Source organism: Microtus ochrogaster, unplaced genomic scaffold (assembly GCF_000317375.1).
Source record: "Microtus ochrogaster isolate Prairie Vole_2 unplaced genomic scaffold, MicOch1.0 UNK1, whole genome shotgun sequence".
NCBI lineage: Eukaryota > Metazoa > Chordata > Mammalia > Rodentia > Cricetidae > Microtus > Microtus ochrogaster.
Window position 1 is genome coordinate 8,662,944 of NW_004949099.1, and position 25,322 is coordinate 8,688,265.

At 41.4% G+C, this 25,322-nt stretch overlaps 1 protein-coding gene across 3 annotated transcripts in view; it reads left to right on the plus strand.

Moving 5' to 3' along the window:
* The window catches only part of Slc25a26 (solute carrier family 25 member 26), a 122,956-nt gene that overhangs the window by 82,139 nt on the left and 15,495 nt on the right, over positions 1–25,322 (plus strand). For all 3 annotated transcript variants that reach the window (XM_005364915.3, XM_026788062.1, XM_026788063.1), the window contains one exon: positions 16,758–16,802. In XM_005364915.3, the coding sequence (XP_005364972.1) occupies positions 16,758–16,802 (45 nt within the window). The remainder of the gene's footprint in view (positions 1–16,757; positions 16,803–25,322) is intronic.

The window sequence follows — 25,322 nt, forward strand, 5'->3', positions numbered from 1 at the left end:
CAGGTTCTGGCTATGACAAACAGTGCTGTTATGAACATAGTTGAACACGTGTCCTGTGGCACAATTGAGCATTATTTGGATATATATCCAAAAGTGGTATTGCTGGGTCTTGACATAGGTTGTTTCCTTATTTTTTGAGAAATTGCCATACTGATATTTAAAGGGGCTGTATCAGTTTGCACTCCCACCAGCAATGCAGGAGTGTTCCCTTTACCCCACATCCTCTCCAGCATAAGCTGTCATCAGTGTTTTTGATCTTGGCCATTCTTACAGGTGTAAGATGGAATCTCAGAGTTGTTCTGATTTGCATTTCTGTGATGCTAAGGATGTTGAGCATTTCCTTAAGTGTCTTTCATCCATTTTTGATTGTGTATGGAGGTTTTAAACTGGCTTTGGCACTATCGTCCTTTACCCTGCTTCCTTCCAACTGTCTGTTTTCTTTACCAGCTCTGCTTATTGTTGGAGGAAGGGTTGCTTGTTCTTTCCAGCCGCCAGGCTAGCTTAGACCCTAAATAATCACACAGAAACTGTCTTAATTAAAATACTGCCTGGCCCATTAGCTCTAGCTTCTTATTGGCTAACTCTTACATATTAATTTAACCCATTTCTATTAATCTGTTCATCACCACGAATCAGCAGAGTTTCAGCACATCTATCTCCGGCGGCAGCTCCATGGTGTCTCCCTAACTCCGCCTTCCTCCTCCTGTGCTATAGGCTAAGCCAGTTCTTTATTCATCAACCAATAAAAACAACACATAGACAGAAGGACCTCCCACACCATCTCCCTTTTCTGTTTAGAGGGGACTCCCACATCAGCTTATCTTGGTCTCCTTTGTTTCTACAGTCCTAGTGTAAGTGTTTCTCTTAGAATGTGTATGCATGTCTAGTTGGTACAAGACTGGAAGTACATGTTAAACAAAAAAGAATGTGACCATAACAAAAGGTAAAAGTCTCAAGGAAAGGTGAGTTCATGTACCCTGTCCAGTTGGTACATATAGTGAATGAGGTTTTAGAGGAGAATGGCTGAATGCATGGTTGTTTGATTGACTGAGCCATTTACAGTGTACACTCACTCTTGCATGGGGACAAGGCACTATGTAGAGGAGAAACATCTGCTAACAAAGTAAATCTGTTCTTTGCCCCTTATTCTTGCCTCCCTCCCAGGGTGATATTTGAGACAGACATGGTTTAATTTGAATACAGTGAGTAGGAGAGCGTGCCCCTTTTTACCCAGCTTCACTTCTCCCCTAGGCCTGAATGTCCTGGTCCTAGGAAATCTGCAGATACATGCAAGTGCCGTGTTGTCATCTTTCTCTTCAGAGTTGTATTTTATTAGAAATGAATTTGTTCAGTCATTTGGACATTAAGGATATAATTATTTTTGGATATTTTTATGACTTTTCCAGAATGCATGTGTTTGCTATGCCCTTGGTGTCTGATCTCAGATTTCCACATCACTTTGACATTGTTTCTGGGTCCCAAGGGAAGGAATCATAGATGAATGGATGACTTGATCAGGGAAGCAGGCCTCATTCCAACTTATTTTTCAATTTATTTTTTATTAAAATATTGATTTATTTATGTGTGTGTGTGTTTGTGCACATACCATGCCGTGTGTGGAGGTCAAAGGACACCTTTGCAGAGTCAGCGCTCTCTACCTGTCTGTGGGTTCTGGGTGAGTTCTGGGTGTCAAACTCAGCCTGCCAAGCTTTTGTCATCAGAACCTTTACCCACTGAGCCATCTGACCCGCCCTTCTTATTTATGCATTTATTTGCAGTGCTGGGATGCAATGTCGGGTTTCAAAAGTCCTGAGCAAGCTAGCTTGTTCTGTCTCTCTTGCTTGCTCTCACTCTCCATGATCTCTACCCCCATGGCCTGATCCAAGAACTGAAATGAAATCACTGAGAAGTTATTTTTAGGTAATGGCATTTATGTAATATTTAAGTTATTTTTTGAGACCATCACTTGCTGGATTGTCTGTAAATTTCCACATATAATATGGTCTCTGTATATAATAAGTCCAAGTTAAGTTTAATCACACTTCAGGATGGCCACCCTGTTAATCATCATTGAAAGACCCTGATCAAGAGTCTGCATCCCAGTGGTGAGAATGGCAAAGGCTCCCAACAGCACACTTAAATCTCTGGGGCCCTTAGGTGACATGAAGAGCTTTCATCACAGCTGCAGACCGTCCACACAGATTACTCATCTGTTTTTATACCCTTTCTATGGTTGTATCTATTGCCCTGTATTGATTTATAAGCAAAACCTTTAAAGATAAATGGTCGTGGCTCATCTAGAAAGAATACAGAAAATACTGCTGTCACATTTTCATAAAGGAAGTTAATTTTGTGTAGTTTGTTTCAATCTAGATAATATGTATATTAAAACCCACAAAACCTATTCCCTAGTAGTCCTCCAGGTTTATTGGTATAGTTTATAAGCATACCTTCATCATTTCTATTTATTTATTGTGTATAAATGTATTTATGTGTATTTATTGTGAGTGCTCTGTTAGGTTAGTGAGTGCTTTGCCAATCCTGATAATTTTTTGATTTTAATTTTTATCTCTTCAAATAAGTGGCTTCTTGTTTAATTGCTTTTTTTTAGTTGAAAATAGATTATTTTGGGGGCTGGAGAGATGGCTCAGAGGTTAAGAGCACTGACTGCTCTTCCAGAGGTCCTGAGTTCAATTCCCAGCAACCACATGGTGGCTCACAGCAATCTATCATGAGATCTGGTGCCCTCTTCTGATATGCAGCCACACATGGAAGGAATGTTGTATACATAATAAATAATAAATAGATTGTTTTTTGAGATTCTTTATCCTCATTGCAGCTCCCTCCTTCTACCCCTTCTAGTTCCTCCTCATCTACATCCACTTCCTTTTTGTCTCTGCTTAGAAAACGACCAGGTATCTCAGGGATAATAGTAAAATAAATTAAGAGTTAAAACCACATAAATCAGAATAAGATAGAATAAACAAATAGAAGGAAAAGAGCCCAAGAAAGAGCACAGAAATAGGTATAGATGCAGAGACCCACTATTTTGCACACTTAAGAATACCATAAAACACAAACCCAGAAATCATTATGTGTGTGTGTGTGTGTGTGTGTGTGTGTGTGTGTGTGTGTGTGTAAATAACCTACAAGGTTTAAAAAAAAGTAAGAAAGAAAGACAGAGCCCTGACCTGACAGGACATTATGAGAAAAAGGAACCTCCAGAGTTGCCATTGAGTTAGTTTCCTATTGACCATCTACTGTGAGCATGTCTCCTCCATTATTTGATGATTTTATTTAAATTTCCTTCATATATGTATATATTTTAGGAAACCTTTCTGCATTGGGGTGTCATACTACCACTTGAATGACCCTTATTTTAACTTGTCTCTCCCTCATCTCCTTCTTCCTCCCTATCCCTGCTTGATCCTCCCATTCCAGTTCTATCTCCTGTTGTCCATATATAACAATCTATTCTACTTCCCCTTCCTAGTGAGATATATCTGTCCCCCTTCCTCCCTTATTTATACCCAACTTCTGTGGTTCTATGAATTATAGCTTGATTATCATTAACAGCTAATATCCACATATAAGTGAAAATATACAATATTTATCTTTCTGTGTCTGGGTTACCTCACTCAGGATGATTTTTTTCTAGTTCCTTCTTTCTACCTGTGAATTTCATGATTTCATATTTTAACAGCTAAGTAATATTCCATTGTGTAATTGTACCCCATTTTCTTTACCTATTCATCTCTTAAAGGATATCTAGGCTGTTTCCAGTTTCTGGCAATTATGAGTAAAGCAGCAGTGAACATGAACAAGCAAGTGTCTCTGGGGTAGGATGAAGTGACCTTTGCATATATGCCCAAGAGTGGTACAGTGGTCTTGAGGTAGATTGATTCCCATCCTCCTGAGGAACTGCTGCACTGATTTCCATAGTGGCTGTACAAGTTTATACTCCTACCAGCGATGAAGGAGTGTTCCCCTTACTCCCCATCCTCCACAGTCTCAGCTGTCACTTATTTTATTGATCTTAGCTATTCTGACAGGTGTAAGATGAAATCTCAAAGTCAGTTTGATTTGTATTTTCATGATGACTGAGGATGTTGAACATTTCTCGAAGTATATTTCGGCCATTTGAGTTTCCTCTGAGAATTCTGTGCTTAGATCTCTACACCACTTTTAAATTGGGTTGTATTCTTGATATCTAGTTTTTTGAGTTCTTTATATATTTTTGTATATTAGCCCTTTATTGGATATGTAGTTGGTAAAAATCTTTTCCCATTCTATAGGCTGTCACTTTGTCTGAATGGTGGTGTTCTTTACTGTGTATGCCGAAGCTTTTCAGTTTAGTAAGATCCCATTTATTAATTGTTGATCTTAGTTTAGTGCTGGTGCTAATGGTGTCCTGTTCAGAAAGACTTTTCCTGTGTCAGTGAGTTCAAGGCTACTCTGTACTGTCTCTTCCTTCAGATTCAGTGTATCTAGTTTCATGTTGAGGTCTTTGATCTATTTGGAGTTAAGTTTTGTGCATGGTGATAAACATCCTTCTATTTCAGTTCTTCTACAAATAGCCATCTAGTTTGACCAGCACCATTTGTTGAAGATGTTGTCTTTTCTTTTCTTTTTTTCCCTGAATGTATATTCTGACTTCTTTATCAAAAAAAAAAAAAATCAGATGTCCATAGGTGTGTGGAATTCTATCTAGATCTTCAGTTGAATTCCATTGACCAGTGTGTCAATTCTTGTGCCAATACCATGCCGTTTTTATTACTATAACTCTGTAGTGCAGTTTGAGATTGGGAATGGTGATACCTCCAGTAGTTCTTGTATTATTCAGGATTGTTTTAGCTAACTGTTTTTGTTCACTTGTTTGTTTGTTTCATATGTGTGTGTGTTTCTTCATATGAAGGTGAAAATTGTCCTTTCAAAATCTATGAATAGTTATGTTAGAATTTTGATGAGAATTGCATTGAATCTATAGATTGCTTTTTTGTAGGATGGCCAGTTTTATTATACTAATATTACTAAATCATTAGTGTAGGAGATTGTTACATCTTCTGTTATCTTCTTCAATTTCATCCTTCAATGTTTTATTTTTTTTAATCATTTACGTCTTTCTTGATTAGAGTTACTCCCAAGATATTTTATGTTTTTTGAGGTTATTGTGAGGGATGTTGTTTTCACTTCTTATCAGTTCATTTGCTATTTGTATAAGAAAGTCTACTGATTTTTGTGAAATAGTATTGTATTCAGCTACTTTGCTGAAAATATTGACCAGCTGTTGAAATTTCCCAGAAGAATTCAAAGGGTCACTTAGGTATTAGTTGCAAATAAAGATACTTTGATTTCTTCCTTTCCAATTTGTATCCTCTGATCTCCTTCGGTTGTCTTATTGCTTTAGCTAAGACATCAAGCACTATATTGAATTGGTATAGAGAGAGTGGAAACCTTGTTTTGTTCCCTTTTTTAATAGTATTGCTTTAGTTTCTCTTTATTTAAGTAGATGTTGGCTATGGGTTTTCTGTAAACTGCCTTTGTTATATTGAGGTATGTCCCTTGTATCCCCAGTCTCTCCAGGACTACCCCCACGGGGGGCCGCCTGAGAACATTGGAAAATACAGATATTTACACTGCAATTTATAACAGTAGCAAATTACAGTTATGAAGTAGTGATGAAAATAATTTTATGGTTGAGGATCATCACAACATGAGGAACTATATTAAAATTTGCAGCACTAGGAATGTTGAGAACCACTGTTCCAGGCCTTTTATTATGAAGGGGTGTTGGATTTTGTTAAACTCTGGTGTCTAGGCATCTGGGTTTGGGAAGATTGTAATTCTAGGTGCTGATATCTGGTCTTGTCTTTGTTAGGTGGGTGTTTTGTCCTTGGTTTCTGTTGCCCTCTGTGGTTCTTAGGAGGGGAGGGTGTGGTGACTGTGTGTTCCTTGGTAGGAAATGCTTCTGGGATCCTGCCAGGTGTGAGCACTGGGAGGGAGGTGCAGGTAGAACGTGTTCTAGGTATTGGAAGTAGACATTCAAGAATGGGAATGGGCTGAGGAGAGCTCTGAGAGGGTCCACTGGAGGGAGGAAAGCTGGGGTGGCCCACTAGGATCTGCTTTGTCCCCTGGGAATGGGGGCAGACAGGAAGGGGAGGCTGCAGCAGGTGATCTGCTACAGAGCTGCGGACAAGACTGGGAACTGAATTGGGAAGTGAAGATCTGCAGTTAGCTTACCAACTTCCCTGGCCAGCCTGTTGATCTTTTGTGTTGTTCTTTTGGTCATTATTAAATTTTGCTCTGACCTTGTTCATAATTGTCTGCTGGGTTGGGGTGGTTTGTCATGTTGTTTTCCAGGATTCTACAATGCAGTGTTACATCATTTTATTTTAGATTTTTCTTATGTTTAGTGTAGCTGTGATCTTCCCTCTTAGACCTGCTGATTTCTGTTACAGAGCAGCGTGGTATCTTTTGGTTTTTAGTAACTAAAAGCATTGTAAGAATTTCCTCATATTTTTTCAGTGATCCACCAAATGTTCAAAAGCATACACTCAGCTACATGTGTTTGTAGTTTTTGGATTTTCCTTCCTGTTGATGGCCACTCTTATTATAATCTGATAATTGGGAAATTATCCCAATCATTTTTCTCTGTTTGTTGGGATTTGCTTTAGGGAGCTGTGTTAGGGAGAGTTTCATGAGCTGCTGGAAAGAATAATATATCCAGTAGCTGTTGGGTGGAATCCTCTGTGGGGTTTAAGTCCTCCTCTGTGGGGTACTTTAATCTCATGAGTTTGGGAAGTGTGCTTTGTTTGTTTTGTCTTGGTGATCTATGTGTCAGTGAGAGTGAGGCATGGGAGTCATCCATGGTATTGAATTGGGTCCTACCTCTCTATGTCCAGCAGTATTTGTGGGATGAATAAGACTTGGTAACATTCCACACATATAGACTTGCAGTTGTTTTATCTTCTAGAAGGTTTATTTCATTTAACAAGATTTATACTGGGGATTTATAGTGGGAACTGAGTGATTTCCCACCAACTCTTCATCATGGTGTGATGTGAGATGTCCTTTTGTGTATGTGTTGCTCTTATTGGTTAATGAATAATGCTGCTTTGGCTTATGGCAAGGCAGAATATAGTCAGGCTTGAAGATCTATATAGAGAGAGTAGGTGGAGTCAAGGAGATGCCATGTAGCTGCCAAAGGAGGACCCCACATATTTGCCAGTAGGCCACAGCCTCGTGGTGATACACAGATTAATAGAAATGGATTAATTTAAGATGTAAGAGCTAGCTAAGAATATGCCTGAGACATTGGCCAAACAGTATTGTGATTAATATAGTTTTTGTGATTATTAGGGTATGGGTAGTCGGGAAACCAATGAGCAGGCTCTTCCTACAATGGTGCTCTTAGCTCTGGCTCCTCGAGATACCTCATGCATCTGTGACCAATGGGCCCAATGAGTGCTGGGCCATCGCAATCCCTATTCCCTGCTGCCCATACCTCTTGAAATGCCCTATAGGCCAATTCTTCCTCTGTTGTTGTGTGCACTTGTCACCTACCTATTCAGTCTGATGAATGTCACAGAAGCCCCATTTTATTGCCACTCTGCTCTATTCTCTAGAGCCATTCATTTCAGTCCCTACAAGAACCTCTCTTACAGTGATGATACCTGAATGAAATGCTCTGTGTGCTCATCTGTCCCTGAGCTATTGCTAGGACTTCACATGTGCACTGAACCATGGGCTTGGTTTTCCCCCAGCTCATAGCGTGTGCATGTGTGTCTGGTTCCAGTGCCCTTGCTGTGGGCCTTACTGCCGCTCTTACCACACTGCTTTTCCTGCTCTGGTGTTTACATTTCCACTCATGTCTTCACTGGTTCCCGTACTTTCCCTCACTTTTCTCCCCACTGAACATAATCCCCTTTGTTGCCCTAAATTCTCTCCCTTGCAGAGTCTCCCGAAGGCCACTTATATTGTTACCTGCCTTCTGCTCCACACCCTCTCCTTTAGATTTCATCTTGATACATCTTGTAAGATGCATGCACATTAATTTGGTCAAAAATATGTGAGAATTGTTCTTCTCTGGGGCTGTTTCTCTTTTCACTCCTTTGATCAACTTCCTCTCCTTCTATGCCTCATATTAATTAATAGCCTAACATTAGTGCATGCATTTATGTATGTGTACTTTATGTATTATCATTGTCTTGATAGTCCTGGACTTTATATAAGGATTTTATGATACATAGTATTTTTGTATTTTATTTTTCTTCATATATGTAAAATCAATTATGCCAACAATTACACTTCCAGAACATTCTTTCTAAATGACTGCTTCCTATTCTGAGGAAGAGTCATGCTTGGGTCCAGCTGTTTTCTTATTAATGGCTTTTACTTCTATGTGTCAGTTGCTGCAGACAGTTCTACAGTGAGCACCCAGGTATCCCTATCCATGCTTCGTTTTGTTGTTTTGTGATATTTTGTGTTTTGACAAATAAAGTTTGCCTGGAGATCAGAGGGTGGAGCTAGCCACTAGTTAACCGACCATTGAAGCCTGACAGTGGTGGCAATAACTTTAAGACAGGAATCCAGGAATGAAACAGATAGGAAGCAGCTGGCAGCTGCTCCTGGTTCTCTGATTCCAGATTTTTATCCCAATATCTGACCTGATTTTTATTAAGATTAATGCTTCATTTTGTATTGTGCTTTTCTTAGCTCATTGGATCTAAAGACACGTTTTTTAAAATAGATGTTTCTAGAGTATAGTCTTTCAAAATATATTCTGAGTTGTAAACAGGGACCTTCTGTTTCACCTGTCTACCTTTACTTTCTCATAATATTCTTGGCTTTATTTGGATATTTATCCCTTTTACTTGCTCTCTTGACTACAGCGGTAATTTTTAGGAGCTTTGTTATAGTTTTGACCAGAGTATTGCTTGGTTTTCTGAGTCAATGCAGAAATGTTAGCCAAAGCCCTTGTGTTTTCCTGGGGCAGAGGAGGTGAGGGTTGAGAGGGGCCGCTTTCCCTTCTTTTACCAAGTGATGCATTTTTTTTCCCCTCACCACTCGGCATTAAGGAATTCTACCTGATGTGCAGGCTCTTCTGTTCACTGTCTGAGTTCTTTTACTGTTGTGCTTGCGGTTGAGTGTGAGTTTTCAATACACCTTTATAAATCATGGTTTTATTGGTACTTAAATATTTTTTTAAAATTTGTTTATTTATTGTATGTGCCTGTGTTAATGCATAATACAGCTTGTATGTGGAGGTCAGAATTGGTTCTCTTTTTGCACCATTGGATTCCCAGGGGTTGACCAGTTAGACTTGGCAGCCTGGTACCTACTGAGCCATCTTGATAGCCTACTTAATTAATATCTTTCTTAAAGATCACCTTTACTAATTTTAGCTCAATTTCTATGGTTACCTTTTTGTTTTCACCATTTTAAAAGTCACTTCCTATTTTCCATATAAATAAAATTCCACTTGTTATTTTAATGTAACAATTTGTTTTCAGCTGGCTTCTCTTGTTTCTGTTTTGTTTTATTGTTTGCTTTGTTGTTCTTATAGACAGACTCTCACTATATAGCCTAGGCTAGCCTACAGCTCACTAAATAGCCAGGGCTGGTTGAAACTTTTGATCAGCCTCAGCTTCACAAGAGTTGCAGTGTGTGGGTTGCAGCGTGTATCCACCATACTTCATACCATTTGCTACATATTTGCCACTGTAGTTTCTTACCCTTGTTTTAGGTGATTTGATTGAGTTGTTTTTATTCTTTATTTTAAATATTCTTTTTTTTAAAAAAATATTTATTTATTTATTGTGTATACAATATTCCGTCTGTGTGTATGCCTGCAGGCCAGAAGAGGGCAGCAGACCTCATTACAGCTGGTTGTGAGCCACCATGTGGTTGCTGGGAATTGAACTCAGGACCTTTGGAAGAGCAGGCAATGCTCTTAACCTCTGAGTCATCTTTCCAGCCCCTCTATGTTAAATATTCTTGCTGCTTTGGAATTGCTTTTTCTTTCCCTGTGCTTATATACAGAACTATGCTTGTTAGAAAGTAAGGTTCCTGTGACCCTCCTATACCCTGAATTTGCTGTCGGTTTACTTGAATCTTCGCACGGCTCTGTAGTAGCTGAGAACATAAATGAAGGTGCCCCTAGCCAGCCTGTGGACAGCAGATGACGTGCCTGGGTAATAGAAGTTTCCTGAGATGTGTGTATGGGTTTGTTACTGACTTGTAGGCTTAACTAGCAAATACAGTGACTGAGATCTGTTTTTTTTTTTAATTTTTTTTCTTTTGCATGAAACTGATACTGACTTATATTTGACATTCTGCATTCCAAATACCATCTCACAAGTAAATTTAAAACCATAATTAGTGAATCGTTATTCCCTGAACTATCATCCAGAGGATGTGGGTTCTATTCTCCCTGAGCTCTGAACTGGCCACCTCTCCTCTCATCCCTTCTTTCCTTTGCCCCACTCATCCAGGTAGTGTTTATTGAACCCTCTTGCCCAGGACCCAGGATGGGGTGCACTGCCTGCTGCTCTCAAGTTTGCTGTCTTTGCGTCTGCTCCACCAGCTGCTGTTTCTTCTCTTTATTGTCTGTAAATTGCTCAAGGATACATTACTGCTAAGCTCACTGTTGTTGGTTTATTTTAATAGCACCACTGCCAAAAGTACTTCTAATTGCACTGAGCTGTTTGGAGAGGTTAGAGGTGGTATCAGGAAGGAAGCAGGTGAGGATTCAGTGTGAAGACAAAGAGTACATCTGTAGAGGTGATGTCACTGTTAACGGAGAATCTTTGCTATGTTTAGTTAGCTTGAAACTCTTCGTTTATTCTTTAAGAAGTTATTAAACCAGCCAGGCATTGTGGCATACTCCTTTATTTTATTCCCTGCACTCAGGAGGCAGAGGCAAGTATATCTCTGTAAGTTTGAGGCCAACTTGGTCTACATTGTGAGTTATAGGTTAGCCAGGGCTGCATAGTGAGATTCTGTCTAAATGATGATCAGAAAAATGGCTGCAGGAGCCGAGATGAAGTGGCCTCCTTTTGTCAAGCCAGACACTGAAAAACTAAGAAGTAACAAAGCTTAACCATTGAGCTTCTTAAATGGTTTTTCCTCTTGTTTTCTGAGCAGCATGGTGGAAGGGTGGAAACATCAAAGTACCACATCCTATGCATGCTGTCCTCAGCAGCAAAGACCATCTTAAAGCAGGGGCTAAGGCTAAGTGTGAATTCACTTACGTTTCATATTTACCACATGCACATAGCTTGAAGGTAATTTTATACATTGGCTGTGGGGCACCTGCTTTTTGACTGTGATCCCTCATGTGAGGTCAGTTATGCAGTTTTCTACTTGGAGTATCATGTCAGCTTTCAAAATGTTTAAGATTATGGAGCCTGGAGAGATGGCCCAGTAGGTAAAAGTGTTCACCATAGAAGCATTAGGATCCAAGTTTAAATCCTAAGCACCCATACAAAAAATAAAAAAAATCAGGCCCAGCAACTGGCCACTCAGTTCCAGTGAGAGAACCTGCCTCAGGCAGCAAAGTGGAGAGAAAGTGAGGAAGACATTGCAAATGGCCTCTGGCTCCCACAGGGACATGCGCCCTCATGTGCACACATGCATATGAACACACCACACGATATAGAATAACATAAAGATCCTGAATGTGTCGGTGCTGCCTCCACCTTGCGCTTGTTCTCATCTGTGCTCTGCGTGGTCTAGTGTAGTGGCTTACTCTCCACCATGTCTGCTTGATTCCTAGAGCTTCGCATTCTCACATGTCTGTTAGTTTTGTCGGCTTTGCTGGGTTCACCTTCTTCAGAGGAGTTAGATTCTGTGAGTCATGATTCCTTGGTTTTTCATGTTTTGTGTTTCTGGGCTGCACCTTGTTACCTCTGTTGGTATGGTTGTCTCCTTTGGTTTTATTCATGAGTCTTACTTAGAAGCCCTCATTTGAGGGCTCAGTAACCTTCAGAGAGGCGAAGATAAACCAGGGTAGCAGCCACAACACTGAACCAAACCAGATATAGAAATGGAGTTGAAATTGATTAAAGTCAGTTACTAAACTACCAGTGACCTCATGGGGAAGAAGTGGCAGGCTCTGGGGAGATGGTTTGGTCAGAGAGAGCCTGCTGTGCAAACCTGAGGACCTAAATTTGGTCCCTGGTACCCATGTTCAAGCATGGCTGCAAGCATCTGTACTACCAGGGCTGGGAAGATGGAGATGGCAGGATCTTGGTGTTCATTGGCCAGCCAGCCTAGCCCAATCCATGAGTTCCATCATCAGTGAGAGGCCTGTATAGGGGCTAGTATTGTCAACCCAACACCTAGGAGGCAAACCTCCAGGCACACTAAGATGTCTGTGAGGGATTGTCTTGGTTAGATTAATCGATGTGGAAAGAACTGTCCTAACTGTGCTGGGACTGTTCTCTAGATGGCAGTCCTGGGCATGTAAATGCGGAGCACTAGCAAGCATGTATTAATTGTTCTCTGTCCGTGATGTGTTTACTGTTGAAATTCTGTCCTTGATAGGCAATTGCTAGCAGACTTTGAATGGCTCTAAGTCTATCCTGTTTTTTGTTTTGTTTTGTTTTTAAAAAATGCTAGTCATTTTGAAGCAAGGGGTTTCTTTCTCCCCATCATTTGCCCTTGGCCTCCACTGGTATTGAACAGAAACGTCTGAGTTGGGTGGTGGTGGCGCACGCCTTTAATCCCAGCACTCAGGAGGCAGAGGCAGGTAGATCTCTGTGAGTTTGAGGCCAACCTGGTCTACAGAGTGAGTTCCAGGAGAGCCAAGGTTACACAGAGAGAAACCTTGTCTCGAAAAACCAAAAATAATAAATAAATAAATAAATAAATAAATAAATAAATGAATGAATGATTGAATGAATGAACAGTCAGCTTTTTCTTTTTATTTAAGAGGGGAATGGCTGTCATTGTGGGACACTGGAATGGAAAACCCTAAATGAAGCACATTAACTTGGAAATTGCCATCAACAGGAGAGAACTCTCCCTCGGAGGATTCCTAGGAAAGGGGACTGGGCAGATTTGGAGCCATTCCTGTGTCGGTGGCAAGCGGAGCACTTCCATGCTGCTTTTAAATCTTAGGCGTTAGTATTCTCCTTGTTTCCACAGTGAAATACCTGACAAAAGCAGCTGAAGGGAGGGAGGGTTTAGTTTACGTGTCACTGTGAGTGAACACAGTCCACCAAGGCCGCTAGCAGGAGTGAAGACAGCTGCCTACACTGGTCAGCCAGGAAGTAGAGAGCAAGGGTGTGTGCGCAGAGCCCATTTTCCCGTTTTTATTGAGTCTAAGACTCCAGCCTGTGGAATGATATCACCCACATTTAGGGTGCATCTTCCTACTGCAACTAGCCTAGTCTATATAATCCCTCACAGACAAGCCAAGAGATTTGTTTCCACAGTGATTTTAAATCTGGCCAAGCTAACGATTAGGACTAACCATTACACCTTGGAATTTTAAGTCTTGCACATTTCCTTGAGTTTATAAACAGAGATGTTGGTCATTTTTGCCAAGTGTAATAACATTCATTCTTAAAGTATAACTTCTTGTCCCATAGGTTTGTAGGTCATTCACATGGTGTTTGTTATAGCTTACAATCTACCCTTATTTATTTAAAAAAGTATCTTGTTATATGATTGTTCTATCAAATAGTCAAATTGCAGAGGTAAATAATACTTAGAAATGATATTTTATAGCCCGTCGGTTATAAATCACTCACTGTTTATGAAAGGCTATTTATCTTATAATCATAAGGTTAGAAACATTGATTGAATTCAAGCAGAATTGTAGTCCAATGCTTAGATAGTAAGTCCTGCTTATGATATAACCATGTACATTGTTCGTGTTACTAGTGATGCCACTTTCTCTATTTCCACCAGAATCTTCACATACGCTCAAGGGATAGAATTGCTTCTTTGCTTGTTGCTGAGCAGAATCCATGTTGAACTGTAGCAGGGTCCCCTGCTTCTACCTCTTTGATGGTAGCTGGGTTTATTGCTGCTCACTTATTAGTGCCCTGGGTCTTAACAACCTTACTCAAACAAAACATCTTAAATGGAGGCATTAAACAAGTCACAACAGTGACCCATTTTGTAACTTTTGGTGCTATAAAATGGGTATGTTGTATTTTGGAATAGAAAACCTCTGAGTATAGCTATTCATTTTCCTCATCTATAAAGCATTTTAGAATAACAGCTTACATCTGTTTGGGGTATAAAATTCCACGTTTTGAAGAAACGTTAGTGTCGTTTGACTTCAAACCAGACCTGGGAAGGGAGGCAGCTCTCCAGTAGCCTGTGTTCTGCCCAAGGTAGGAGCAGCGTGGAGCTGCCCCACACACGTGTGCTCCGTCTCCATAGCGGTTTCCTCTTACTGGGAAGACAGCAAGCAGCCTGCACAGTTTTGACTAACATTAGAGAAGTTTGCACACATCGGGCGTTTATCTTATGAGGAACCTTATCAGTACCAAGAGCCCCAAATAAAATTGTATATTCAAACATTTATAGCATGTTTAATTGCCTTAGTCTGTCAGTTAATCTTGTTGTAGGGAGCGAAGCTGGGGTTCGCTGTGGGCCTTGTTTTTTTAGCAAATGCCCCAGGGAATAGTTGAACCAGGGTCATTCCATTGTATGATATGTAAGTTGCCTCTTTAAGCTGAAGGAAAAATTTCATGAATAATTTGCAATAGAGGCAAGTGGACAAAATATTTATCCATAGAATGAAAACCGAATAGTCTTAAAAGCCAAATAAATTCTGATAAAATAATTTCGACCTTTTTAACTTGCAGCTGAGACATTTAACATTGCTATAGAATGCGCTGTCTTCGCATTTAGAAAGGCTTAGTCCACGGAAGAAAGTTAAACTGAGAAGATGAAGTCCTGCTGCTTCTCCTCTTGGTGGCGTCTCCCCGCACTGTGTACTTTGTTAAGATTTTAGAAACGTTTTTAGAAGTCAGTTTCACAACCAGGGATTTTGTTTTGGTGTTTGATTTCATTGAAAATATAGTTCTTGAGTTTCAGGATGGACAATGTCAGATTTGTTTTGGGAATCAAAACACTTGACTTAACGTTTTGTGGGACTGTGACATGTAGGGTGAGTGACTGCTTACTTATGACATGAACAAGCATCTCTGAGACTGTCGTTTGTGAACTTAACCCGAACTAGTGACACTGACACACACACACACACACACACACACACACACACACACTACCATTTTCTTTCTGAGTAGAGCAGATTCTCTTTATGACCACTGTCATTCCCAGGCAGGGACACCATCTGCTTTAGACAGATAGTGACAGACTTTGTGTTTCTGACTAAGCATAGCAATAACTTCCTGTCCTGAGTTCATGTGATCGCAGATAGTTATTACACACCTGTCAATTCCTCCAAAAGGTGTGGGGATGCGCACTGATCGACACTCTGGCAGTCCACATGGGCACAGTCTAGACAGTATCCCTGAACTAAACTCTGTAGAGATAGCAACTCTGGGACCACTGTGAGCCCCTGAGTGTGCCAGGCAGTGATGGGGAAGAGTGACTGGAGTCCACTGGAGTTTATTCTTATTTTGGAAATGTGGGTGTGGGTTTTTTTTTTTTAAGAATTTCCAAAAGTTTAATTAAAAGCAAAGAAATTGTACCATGTGGACTTATAAGCAGATAAACATGGTTAAATGTTTGTCTTTGCAGGTAAAATAGTAGTTAGGGCTCTGAAGTCAGGTGGCCTGACTGACTGTGTATTTGGCAGGTTACACAGTTTCTGTGGACCCCAGCCTCTTCATCTGTCAGCAGGGTGAGGAGAACAGTGTTGATTGACATGAGGGCTTAGTAGTGCTTTTGTGAAGTCCAGTTTACTGAGGACCTGGTGATCTGTCCCATAGTTCAGTGTTCACACCTCTTCTGAGGACTGCAGGGGACTTTCTCCCTGACTCAACAGCTTTACTTTGAATTCTGCATGGAGTGCAATCCCTATAGAGCTTTTCTTCCTCTAGGGTGCAGCCATCCACTCCCAGACAGTTGGCAGGTTCCTGGAGTTTGCCATATTGACATGCCCCTGCAAGTGACTCTTGCTGTACCCCCTGCTGTCCACCAGTCCCCGCCCCATTTCCATCCCTCCATCCTCTCCTCGGTCTCCCTCTTCCTTTCCTGCCCATCTTCCACTGTTTTTCCTTCAGGCTAGTCTTCTCCTGCCTGCTTCCTTCTCCCTCTCCCCCTGCTGTCCCCCCTCCCGTTGTCCCCCCCCCCGCTGCCCTCACTTCTTATTTCCATCCCTCCCTCTCCTTGTTTTACTTGCTTCCCTTCTCCCTGTATCTCTTATTGTCTCCATCTTCTACATCTTTCCCTTTCTCCTCCCTCACCCTTTCTCTTCTGACCCCTCACATTACCTGCTGAGGACTGTACAGCCATAGCGGTCACATAGAACCTGCTTGGGTCTTACTGTGGGTGTTGCCATAGGAGATGTTTGGTGTATCATTTCTGAGTCAACCTTATCTCCTGCATTTCTCTTTGCTTCATTATGGTCTTTGCATTCCTTAATCTTCAAATAGTAGAAGATCTATGGCCAGAGTTTATCAGGTTTTCAAACATACTAAACTTGTGTATTTGCTAATACTGTCCATATTACAGCTATGAGATAAAATGAAGCACTGTAATAATTGTGGGTTCTTACAATAATGCCAGATAGATGTTACCTAATTTGCATGTTTTCTCTCTCTTTCCAGATTCCTTTCTCCTTGGTCCAGTTTCCCTTGTGGGAATCCTTGAAAGTAAGTTTTTAATCATCATTTGGAGAATTTTTTCTAGTTCCCAACAGTGTGGGTATGCAATGGAAGAAGATACTAGTGAGTAAAAGTTTAAAAATTGTAAATTACCAGCAGCCAGAAGTGTTTCTCCACACACAGGCTGTGGTGTGTGTGCGTGCGTGAACAGGCACTCACAAAACTTGATTAATTAAATTGCTTAAGCATGCATAGACATTGCCTTTGTTTTTCACCACTGGGGCACTGATAGTGGTTTGAATCACATGGGTCTTTGTCAGCCCTGTAAAGAAAGGACTTAGTAAAAAGAGCCATCCAGGTCAGCATCCTCATGAGCAATTTCAGTGTTGCACTGTGCACTGTGCACAGAGAGCTGGACCGAGTAGTGATATAGACCTAGTAAGACATACGGTTTAGTAGGTTAGCGGTCAGGAAAGATCGAAAGTTCCTGTCCAAGTGAGAAGGGTTTTAAGTAACGAAGCAGGAGAATGGCAAAGTATCAAGATAGGGATTGGGGCTGGGTCAGCTGGGCAGTACATGCCTGCATCCCCAAATTTAGTCTCAGAACTGCAGGAAAGAAAGAGCAAACAAAACCTGAGTTGATGCTACAATAGTTTTATGGAGTTTCTATGCATGAAAACGCTCTTAAAAATATCTTAAGAGTTATTTAGGAGTTTGGACTCCTAAATAAATTGTATTAAAATTGCATACCAAGAATAATAAATGAGTTCAAAACATTGTTCTTTTAGAAAGTAAACTGGAGGCTTGGAGCCATCAAGATAGCTCAGAAGGCAAAGGCCTTCTGGCCACAGTTTAGTCCCAGAGCCCACATGGTAGAAGGAGAGAACCAGCTTCTAAATATTGTCTTCTGACCTCCGATCTCATGCCTTGGCATGCATTTGTAAGCCCTCCCCCATGAATACATGCGTGCGCGAAAACACACACACATACAAATAAATGTAAATTTTTCAAAAGTTAAAGTAAACTAGAACATTCAAGATTTTTTACAAAGGTAGTACCGCTCGTTTACTGGAGTTTGGGGTCTTTTCTTGTGTTTCTGCTTTTCCTGGTGCAGTGAGCACAGATTCCTTGGCCAGTGTTTCAGGGGTGATGTAACAGCTATCCAGTGAGAAGGTCACATTCCCTTAGCATACCAGTTCCCCTTTTTAGCCTGTGAGAAAAGAACAATGAATCCAACAGCTGTCCAGCAAACAAGAGCCCCTGTCTAAGTGCCTCAATGACCAATTCACGCAGATTCTACACATTCTAGCGTCCTGGCACTCTGAGCCCACAGAGGAATGCTCGGAGGTTCAAAGAGGGAAGAAGCATGGGTTGGCTCATTTCTTTCCAAAATTTTAAGGGCATTTGTAGAATTCTAACTAGTTAAGAAATCACTGCGAACTTTTGTGGTAATCAGAGATGACAGTACTGTGCTTCAAGGCTTTTGGGTTTTGTTTTTGGTAAATTTAGTTTTAATTTTATGTGTTTCCTTCATGCATGTCTGCCCTAAATGTGTGCCTGCTGCCTTCGGAAGCCAGAAGAGGGCGTCGGGGCCCTGCACTGTAGTTTCAGATGTTTGTGAGCTTACATGTGGGTGCTGGGAATTGAGCTGAAGAAAGAAGAGCAGCCAGTGTCCTGACTGCTGAGCTGTCTCTCCTGCCCTGTTTAAAGCGTGTGAGAAGTGCTGTGTATTTGTTTAGTTCCTCAGAGACTCTGTATACACTGTCACCCTTAGAAAGGATACGTTCCTCAGAGAGTCCGTATACACTGTCACCCTTAGAAAGGATACGTTAGTTATGACAGTGTTCCAGCCCAGTTCACTCGAACCATGGTGTCACGAGTGCCCTTTTTCTCCCCCGAGTCCCCTGCTCTCACTGCATTTTGGTGTCACTAAGCAGGTAGAATGTGCCCTGCAGCATTTCATGCCCTGCTCCGTTCTCTTCCTTCTGCAGTGCTGTTGGGTCTTTGTGTTGCTTCTTGCACGGGTATTGATTACTTTTTATCACTGGTGTTTCAGAGTGTGTGGCTCTATTCAATACTGATATACATTTGAGCTATTCCAAAGTTCCAGTCGGTATTCATTGAGCTTCTATGAATATCTGTGTGTAGTATTTGTATGGATATCCCTCCCACCCCGAGAAAGCTGCTGAGGAGTGGTGTCCCTGGGCCGGAAGCAGGGCACATGCTTAGCTGTATAAGAGTCCATAGGGTGTTTTCCAGTGCATCGCCAGCAGCGTGTGTGCGAGATTCCTGTTCTGTGTCCTTGCTGTTGTGAGTTGATTTAGAGAAAACAGCCTTTCTAATAGTTGTAGGCAAGCATCTCATCATAGTTTTGCTTTGAATTTCCCTCAAGGTTAAGTGATGACTAGAGATGTTTTGCATCTTTTCAAATATTCTGTTTTTGTTTAACATCCAAATGTGAGGTTACAGGGTCTTTTTAGAGCAGAAACCTCAGAGCATTTGCTTTTGTGTTTCTGGTTTTATCCACTCAAGTTGCTTTTGCAGTTGCGCAAGGAGATTGTGTTATTGGGGGGAGGGGTTCTCTGTGGTTCTCATGTAGGAATGTGATTTAGGAAACTTTCTCAGCCAGGGCCCTCGTAGTCCATGGTATGTAGTCAGCAGTGTCTGGAGGCAGTCGGTGAACACCACTATCCTAAACGTTCTTTGTCCAGATTACAGTGGTCACCTTTCCTCTAAACAGACTTCCTCCTGCTGTCCCCCACTTGACTTAACCAGAGCTGCTTCTATCCTCCTGGTCTCCAGACTCATTATAAAGGGTCACTGCTGGTTTCTCTTCGCAATCACATTGTTTACCCTGTTTTCTTGACTGACTTAAAAAATTATTTATAGTCTATGTATGAACACTCTATATGTACACCTGCATGCCAGAAGAGGGCATTGGATCCTATTATTGATGGTTGTGAGCCACCATGTGGTTGCTGGGAATTGAACTCAGGACCTCTGGAAGAACAGCCAGTTCTCTTAACTGTTGAGTCATTTCTCCAGCCCCCTGTCAACTGACTTTTTAAACCTGTAGACATTGGCTGTAAGATTTTTTTTAATACCTTATGCCTGCCCCAAACCCTAACAGGTTCTCTAATTTATTATCTACGTTCACAGTATATGAGTGTGAATGAGTGTGTGTGTGTGTGTGTGTCTCTGTGTGTGGTGTAGTGTGTGTGTGTTATGATTGTGTGGTATATGTTGTACACTCATGAGTGTGTGTGTGCGCACATGTGCGTGTATGTGATGTGTGTAGGGTATGTGGGTATGTGTAGCGTGTGCATATTTTTGATGTTATGAGTATGTGTGTGTGGTGAGTATATTTGTGTATACATGTGTGTGGGTTGTCATGTATCTAAGTACACATGCACATGTGTGTTCATGCATGTGGAGGCCCAAAGCTGACAGTGCTTTTTTTCTTTATTCACTCTCCAGTTTACATATCAAACCAGATCCTTTACTTAACATGAAACTTGCTTATTCTGGCGATCTAACTAGCCAGCTTACACCAAGAACCCTGTCTCTGTCTCCCAAGTGCTGAGATTGCAGGTGGCCAACCACCTTTCCTGCCAGGCTTCTCTCTGTGTTCTGGGTAACCTGATGTCTGGTCCTCATGCTTATGTGCCAGGTGTTTTAGCCTGTAAGCTGTCTTCACAGCTCTCAGTCTTTGGAAGTGGCATTTGTGTCCTTAGACACTTAGGACTTCGTCAATGTGAGGTCGTTGGCTTTCACAGCTCTTCATGCCATGCCTTGCAGTGGTTCCCCAAACCCTTCCTCTTGTATTTTTTCCCCTGAATTTACCCCCAGAATGGTACTTTCATGGATCCAGATGGGATGCATCTTTCAAAGTTTAGTCAGGGTTTGATCTCCTGATCAAAGCTGTCTGCTCTGGGCTGTGCAGACTCCCTGATGCTTGTGTTTTCAGTTGCTTGTCTCAGAACCAAGCTGAGAGCACTCAGATAAGACCCTTCCACCGGCAGACCAATGGCACAGGCAGCCAGTGTGGTGCAAGCAGCTAGTGCATCTTCATTGCCCCGTCCTGGGCCAGACCTCATTCAGTCCGGAAGGATTGCAGCTGAGTGCAGTGGGCAGAGGCACATAGCATACAGAGCACTGCAGTGGTCAAGCTAATCAGGAAGCCACTCGCCTGTGTCCCCAAGGTCTGTCATCATAATAGATAGTTTCTTCAAAATCCCTTTTCAATGAAGAAAGACAGTACATCTTGAGGAGGACAAATGAAGGGGTAGATTGTCACGATTGCCCTTAGAGAAGGATCTTTTCTTCATGGTTTATGCTCGCCTTGGGCCAGGTTGTGGTATGTACCTGTAATTCCAGCCCTAGGGGGCTGGGGCAGGAGCATTGTGAGTGTGATACCCCAGACTGGCTTCCACAGATGTCCCCACATATGTGGCATGCACTCAAACATTTTATAAATTAATTCTCCTCTGCTACATGTATTCTAGCTCTCTCCTTCAGCCTCAAGTCCAGCTAGTCATCATGACTAGTTATTAGACAAGTATCACCCTCTTCCAGTCAGGACCTTTCATTGTTCTTCCTCAGAAATCATAACACCTGTATAGTTCGTGCTGGCGTTTCAAGAGGGCACCTGCCATCCCCTAAACACACTTACCAAAGACATGGGTTGTGGCCAGATTCCATGGCAGCCTTGCATTATAATCTTATTCCCACCCTGCAGAACTCAGAGCTGAGCCTTTCATTAGACTTAGCTAGGAATGCCAGGCATGCAGGTCTCTGCCATCAAGTCACTTAGGGTTATATTTGCTCCTAGCACTTTTTACTGCGTAACAGCAGTGACCGTGACAGGTGTCATTTGTCCTCACTTTGTAGCTGGGGAAAGAGACAAAGAGTGTGCCAGCCACAAGCCTTGCTCCCAGTCACAGGAGTGCTAAGGAGTATCTTTGAGATCTGAACCCGTGTCTGACTCTAGCCCTTATGTTCTCAGTCCATCCACACGTGCGCTTGTTCATGAAATGCAGTGTCTTTACTGTGACTGTCCCTTTCATTTGATCCACAGTTAGTAAAAGTCGGTCATATTCTATCTTGGCAGTCCCTCAAAGGCAGTTCTTTGGGAAGTCCTTCAGTCTATGTGTTGCTTTTATTGGTTAATGAATTAAGAAGCTGCTCTCGGCCAATGCCTTAGCAGAATAGAGCTAGGCAGGAAAACAAACTGAATGCTGGGAGAAAGAAGGCAGAGTCAGTGAGAAGCCATGGAGCCACTAGAGGAGACAGATGCAAACCACCAGCCAGAACCTTGCTAGTAGGCCATGAGCCTCATGGTAAAATATAAAATAATAGAAATGGGTTAACCAATTATATAAGAGCTATCTAGCAATATGTTTAACTGATTAGCCAATCAGTGATTTAAATAATATAGTTTCTGAGTGATTATTTTGAGTCTGGGCAGCCAACAGTTCTTCAGGACCAGTGGGCACATGCAAAGGTCACCTCAGAGCCACCTCTCAGGTGTCACATTCCCTACAGCACGTTGCAGTGAAGATGAATGAATATTGTTGTTTGCCTGTTTAAGTTTATATTCTTCATGTTCTGCCTCTTGCACTAGGGGTTGATAGGTTAGCATTCTTTCTTGATTGAGTTCCACACAGACTTGTATAACTGTTATATTGACTATTTTATTCATAAGTTCCTTTGGAACTATATTCACAGCCATAAAAATGTTTTCTTTTTGAAACATACAGGTTTTTTTTCTTCCTAAGTTTAGATGAAGAGTAAATGTATTATTAAAAGATATGTTGAATGTTCTGTAGGAAGGTCAAGCCTAAAAAAAAGAACAACAAAACCTAGGAAACAGCAGTTCACAATGCAGGAGGAGAATTGCTAATTGCTTCCAGAGCTACATAGTCTTACAAGATGGTGCAGAATTACATAGTAGTAACTAAGAAATGAAAACATGAAGCTTGAAGCCAAACAAAAACAAATCAGCTTACTTGGAGAAGCCTGTGACATCATTCTGTGCTTCATAGAATGGAATTGAAGCCTTGAAACAGGAAACTAGGCTAGCACACCCTCATTTCCTTTACAGGTAACTGTGGACTATAGTTACTTGGGTATTTCTCTTTTATTCTGTAATTATCAAGCAGAAGCAATACTGTATTAAAACTATGTTTTCTAATTAAAGAGCAGTAACTTTTTGTTGTTGATTGTGATGTAGTGATTGCTGAATACCCACCACGATCACATCTACAGAAATGTCTCTGATGTATTGAATAATAAAGCATCATTCAAAGATGCTCAGTCTTCAGTTTTCCTTAGGCACTGTTTTGTGAGACTGGGAGAGAGAACTGTCTCTGTGGATAGGCTTTCTGGCTCAGAACAGTTCTCAGTACAGGCAGGTTTGAGGTGGTACAAATGAGCGTAAAGTACACATGTATGATTATTACCATGGTAATATCGTGCCCTGTATTTCAGCATGGAGGAAGAAGTCTTAAGGTAAGAGCAGATCTATTTCCTGATTGCTGACTGAGTCAAACTGTTCTTGTTTGCTTCTCTGGTGCTATGAAGAACACTGACCAAATCAATAAAGGAGAAGAAAGGGTTTATTTCAGCTTACAGTCCCATCATTGAGAGAAGTCAGGAAAAGAGCTCAAGGCAGGGACTGAAACAGAGACCTGTTGTCTGACAGTATTCCTGGGCGATATGGAACTAATGACAGACCAAAGTATGATAACAGTGAAGTCCACCTTGGTGAGCCAATGGGTTTTATTGGGGTTATAAGCAGGTTTAGATAATCAGTGTGCTATGTGTGTGCTATATCTTGTCAGACGTCACCAGTGGATCACACAGCTCGCATTTCATCAAGCTCACATTCTTGGAAAGCTCACCATCAGGAAGATAGTTGCCCACACTGGGACTCCAAGTCATTCCTGATACTGCCTATTTGTACCTCTTTGTAAATATTGCTACTGGGGTCTGCCATGCTGGGATGGGCTGGGAGAGCCAGAGTTTCTCATATTATTCTTCCTCGGACAAGCCTTCAACAATGGCTGAAACCAGGTGGTGTTGCATGCCTGGAGTTCAAGACCAGCATGGTCTACATATGGAGCTCTAGACAAGGTTACAAGATAAAACACGTTAACAAAAAAAGTGAGGACTCACTTGGGGGATGTAGACAACTCAGTTATTTCTGTAGCAGTGCACTGAATCACCACTAGTGGGAAAGAGCCAGGCAGACGGAAGTCACATACTTTCAGACAGTAGCAGTTCCTGTAAAACTCAATTAAGACCTACAGCTTAGTAGGTTTGTACTGATTTTTGTAGTCAGCTTTGATCCTTGAACTATGGATGCTGGGGCGGGGGAGTACATAGGAACTGAGCTGATTCTGCAGCTCTTCTGCAAACCTAAAATTATTTTAGAATAGATTTGATCAGAAACACTTCCTTCCCTATCACCCTGCAATAGGAAAGGTTTACCTAAGGAGAAATGAAGAAGTTAAGTGCATTCTGATGTTCAGTCCTAACCCTGAAACTTGAATTTCTCTTTGATATAAATAAATGTCTGTAGTCATCATAAAATTTTGTTTTTATTTGAAAAGAAAAAGGAAACAACGTGATACTGAGATCAGGATTCACATACCTGAGAATAAGTGGCTCTTTGTATTTTTAAATCCTTACTTAACAGTTGCGGCTCCAACATTGTTTCTTCGTGTTTGGCCCCTTTCGGTCCTTCCTCACCTCTCCAGTCTTTTGTCTGCCTTGCTGGGAGAGACAGTTACTCTGATGTGGCAATGGAAATACTTACTCAGGTTTTGTGTGTATGTGTGTTCAGAAAGGCCCTTCAGGCAAGAAAACAAGACAACAGAGAAAGCTCTGTTACAAACTACAGTAATTAGACCGATGCTATGGGAAGGACACCGTTTTTTCTCGACAGCTCGCATGTTGTACCGCACTCCACTGGAGGGTGTGCAGCCGCGGTGACTAACCTGGAGAAACACACACAGACCATTCTGTCTGTTACAAGATGTGGCTTTGTGCAGAGCAAGAACAAGCAGCTGGATGAGCCGTGTGACCTCGGGCAGTTAGTTCACTCTAGCCTCTGAGCTCCACCTGCCGCGGTTATACAGGCTTTCCAAAATTAAATAAGATGAGCTGGTAAAATCTTTAATGCCCACTTGGGATACACCAGTTACTTAGTGCGCTGTCCAACAGCGTCAGTAGGGATCATGTGACCCATCACTGGTGCTGTATTTATTTTTATTCTATTTCCAGTGTGGTCTGAACTTACTTAAATATAACCGATATTTAATCTTTCTGTGAGTGATGTTTGCTAGCTTTTCCGGTGAGTATCCCATCCTCTTGTCCTTGCAGACACATGGGCTAAGAAACAATTTCAAATATATTTCTAATTTATATGTAATACTTTTTACCAGCACAGTTTTATTGTTCTTATTTTTTAACTCCAAAATGCAGCTTTTGTAAATGGCTCTCATTTGTTTACATTGGTCAGTCTCGATATTATTTTTCCCAAGAGTTTATATTCAGTTACTCACA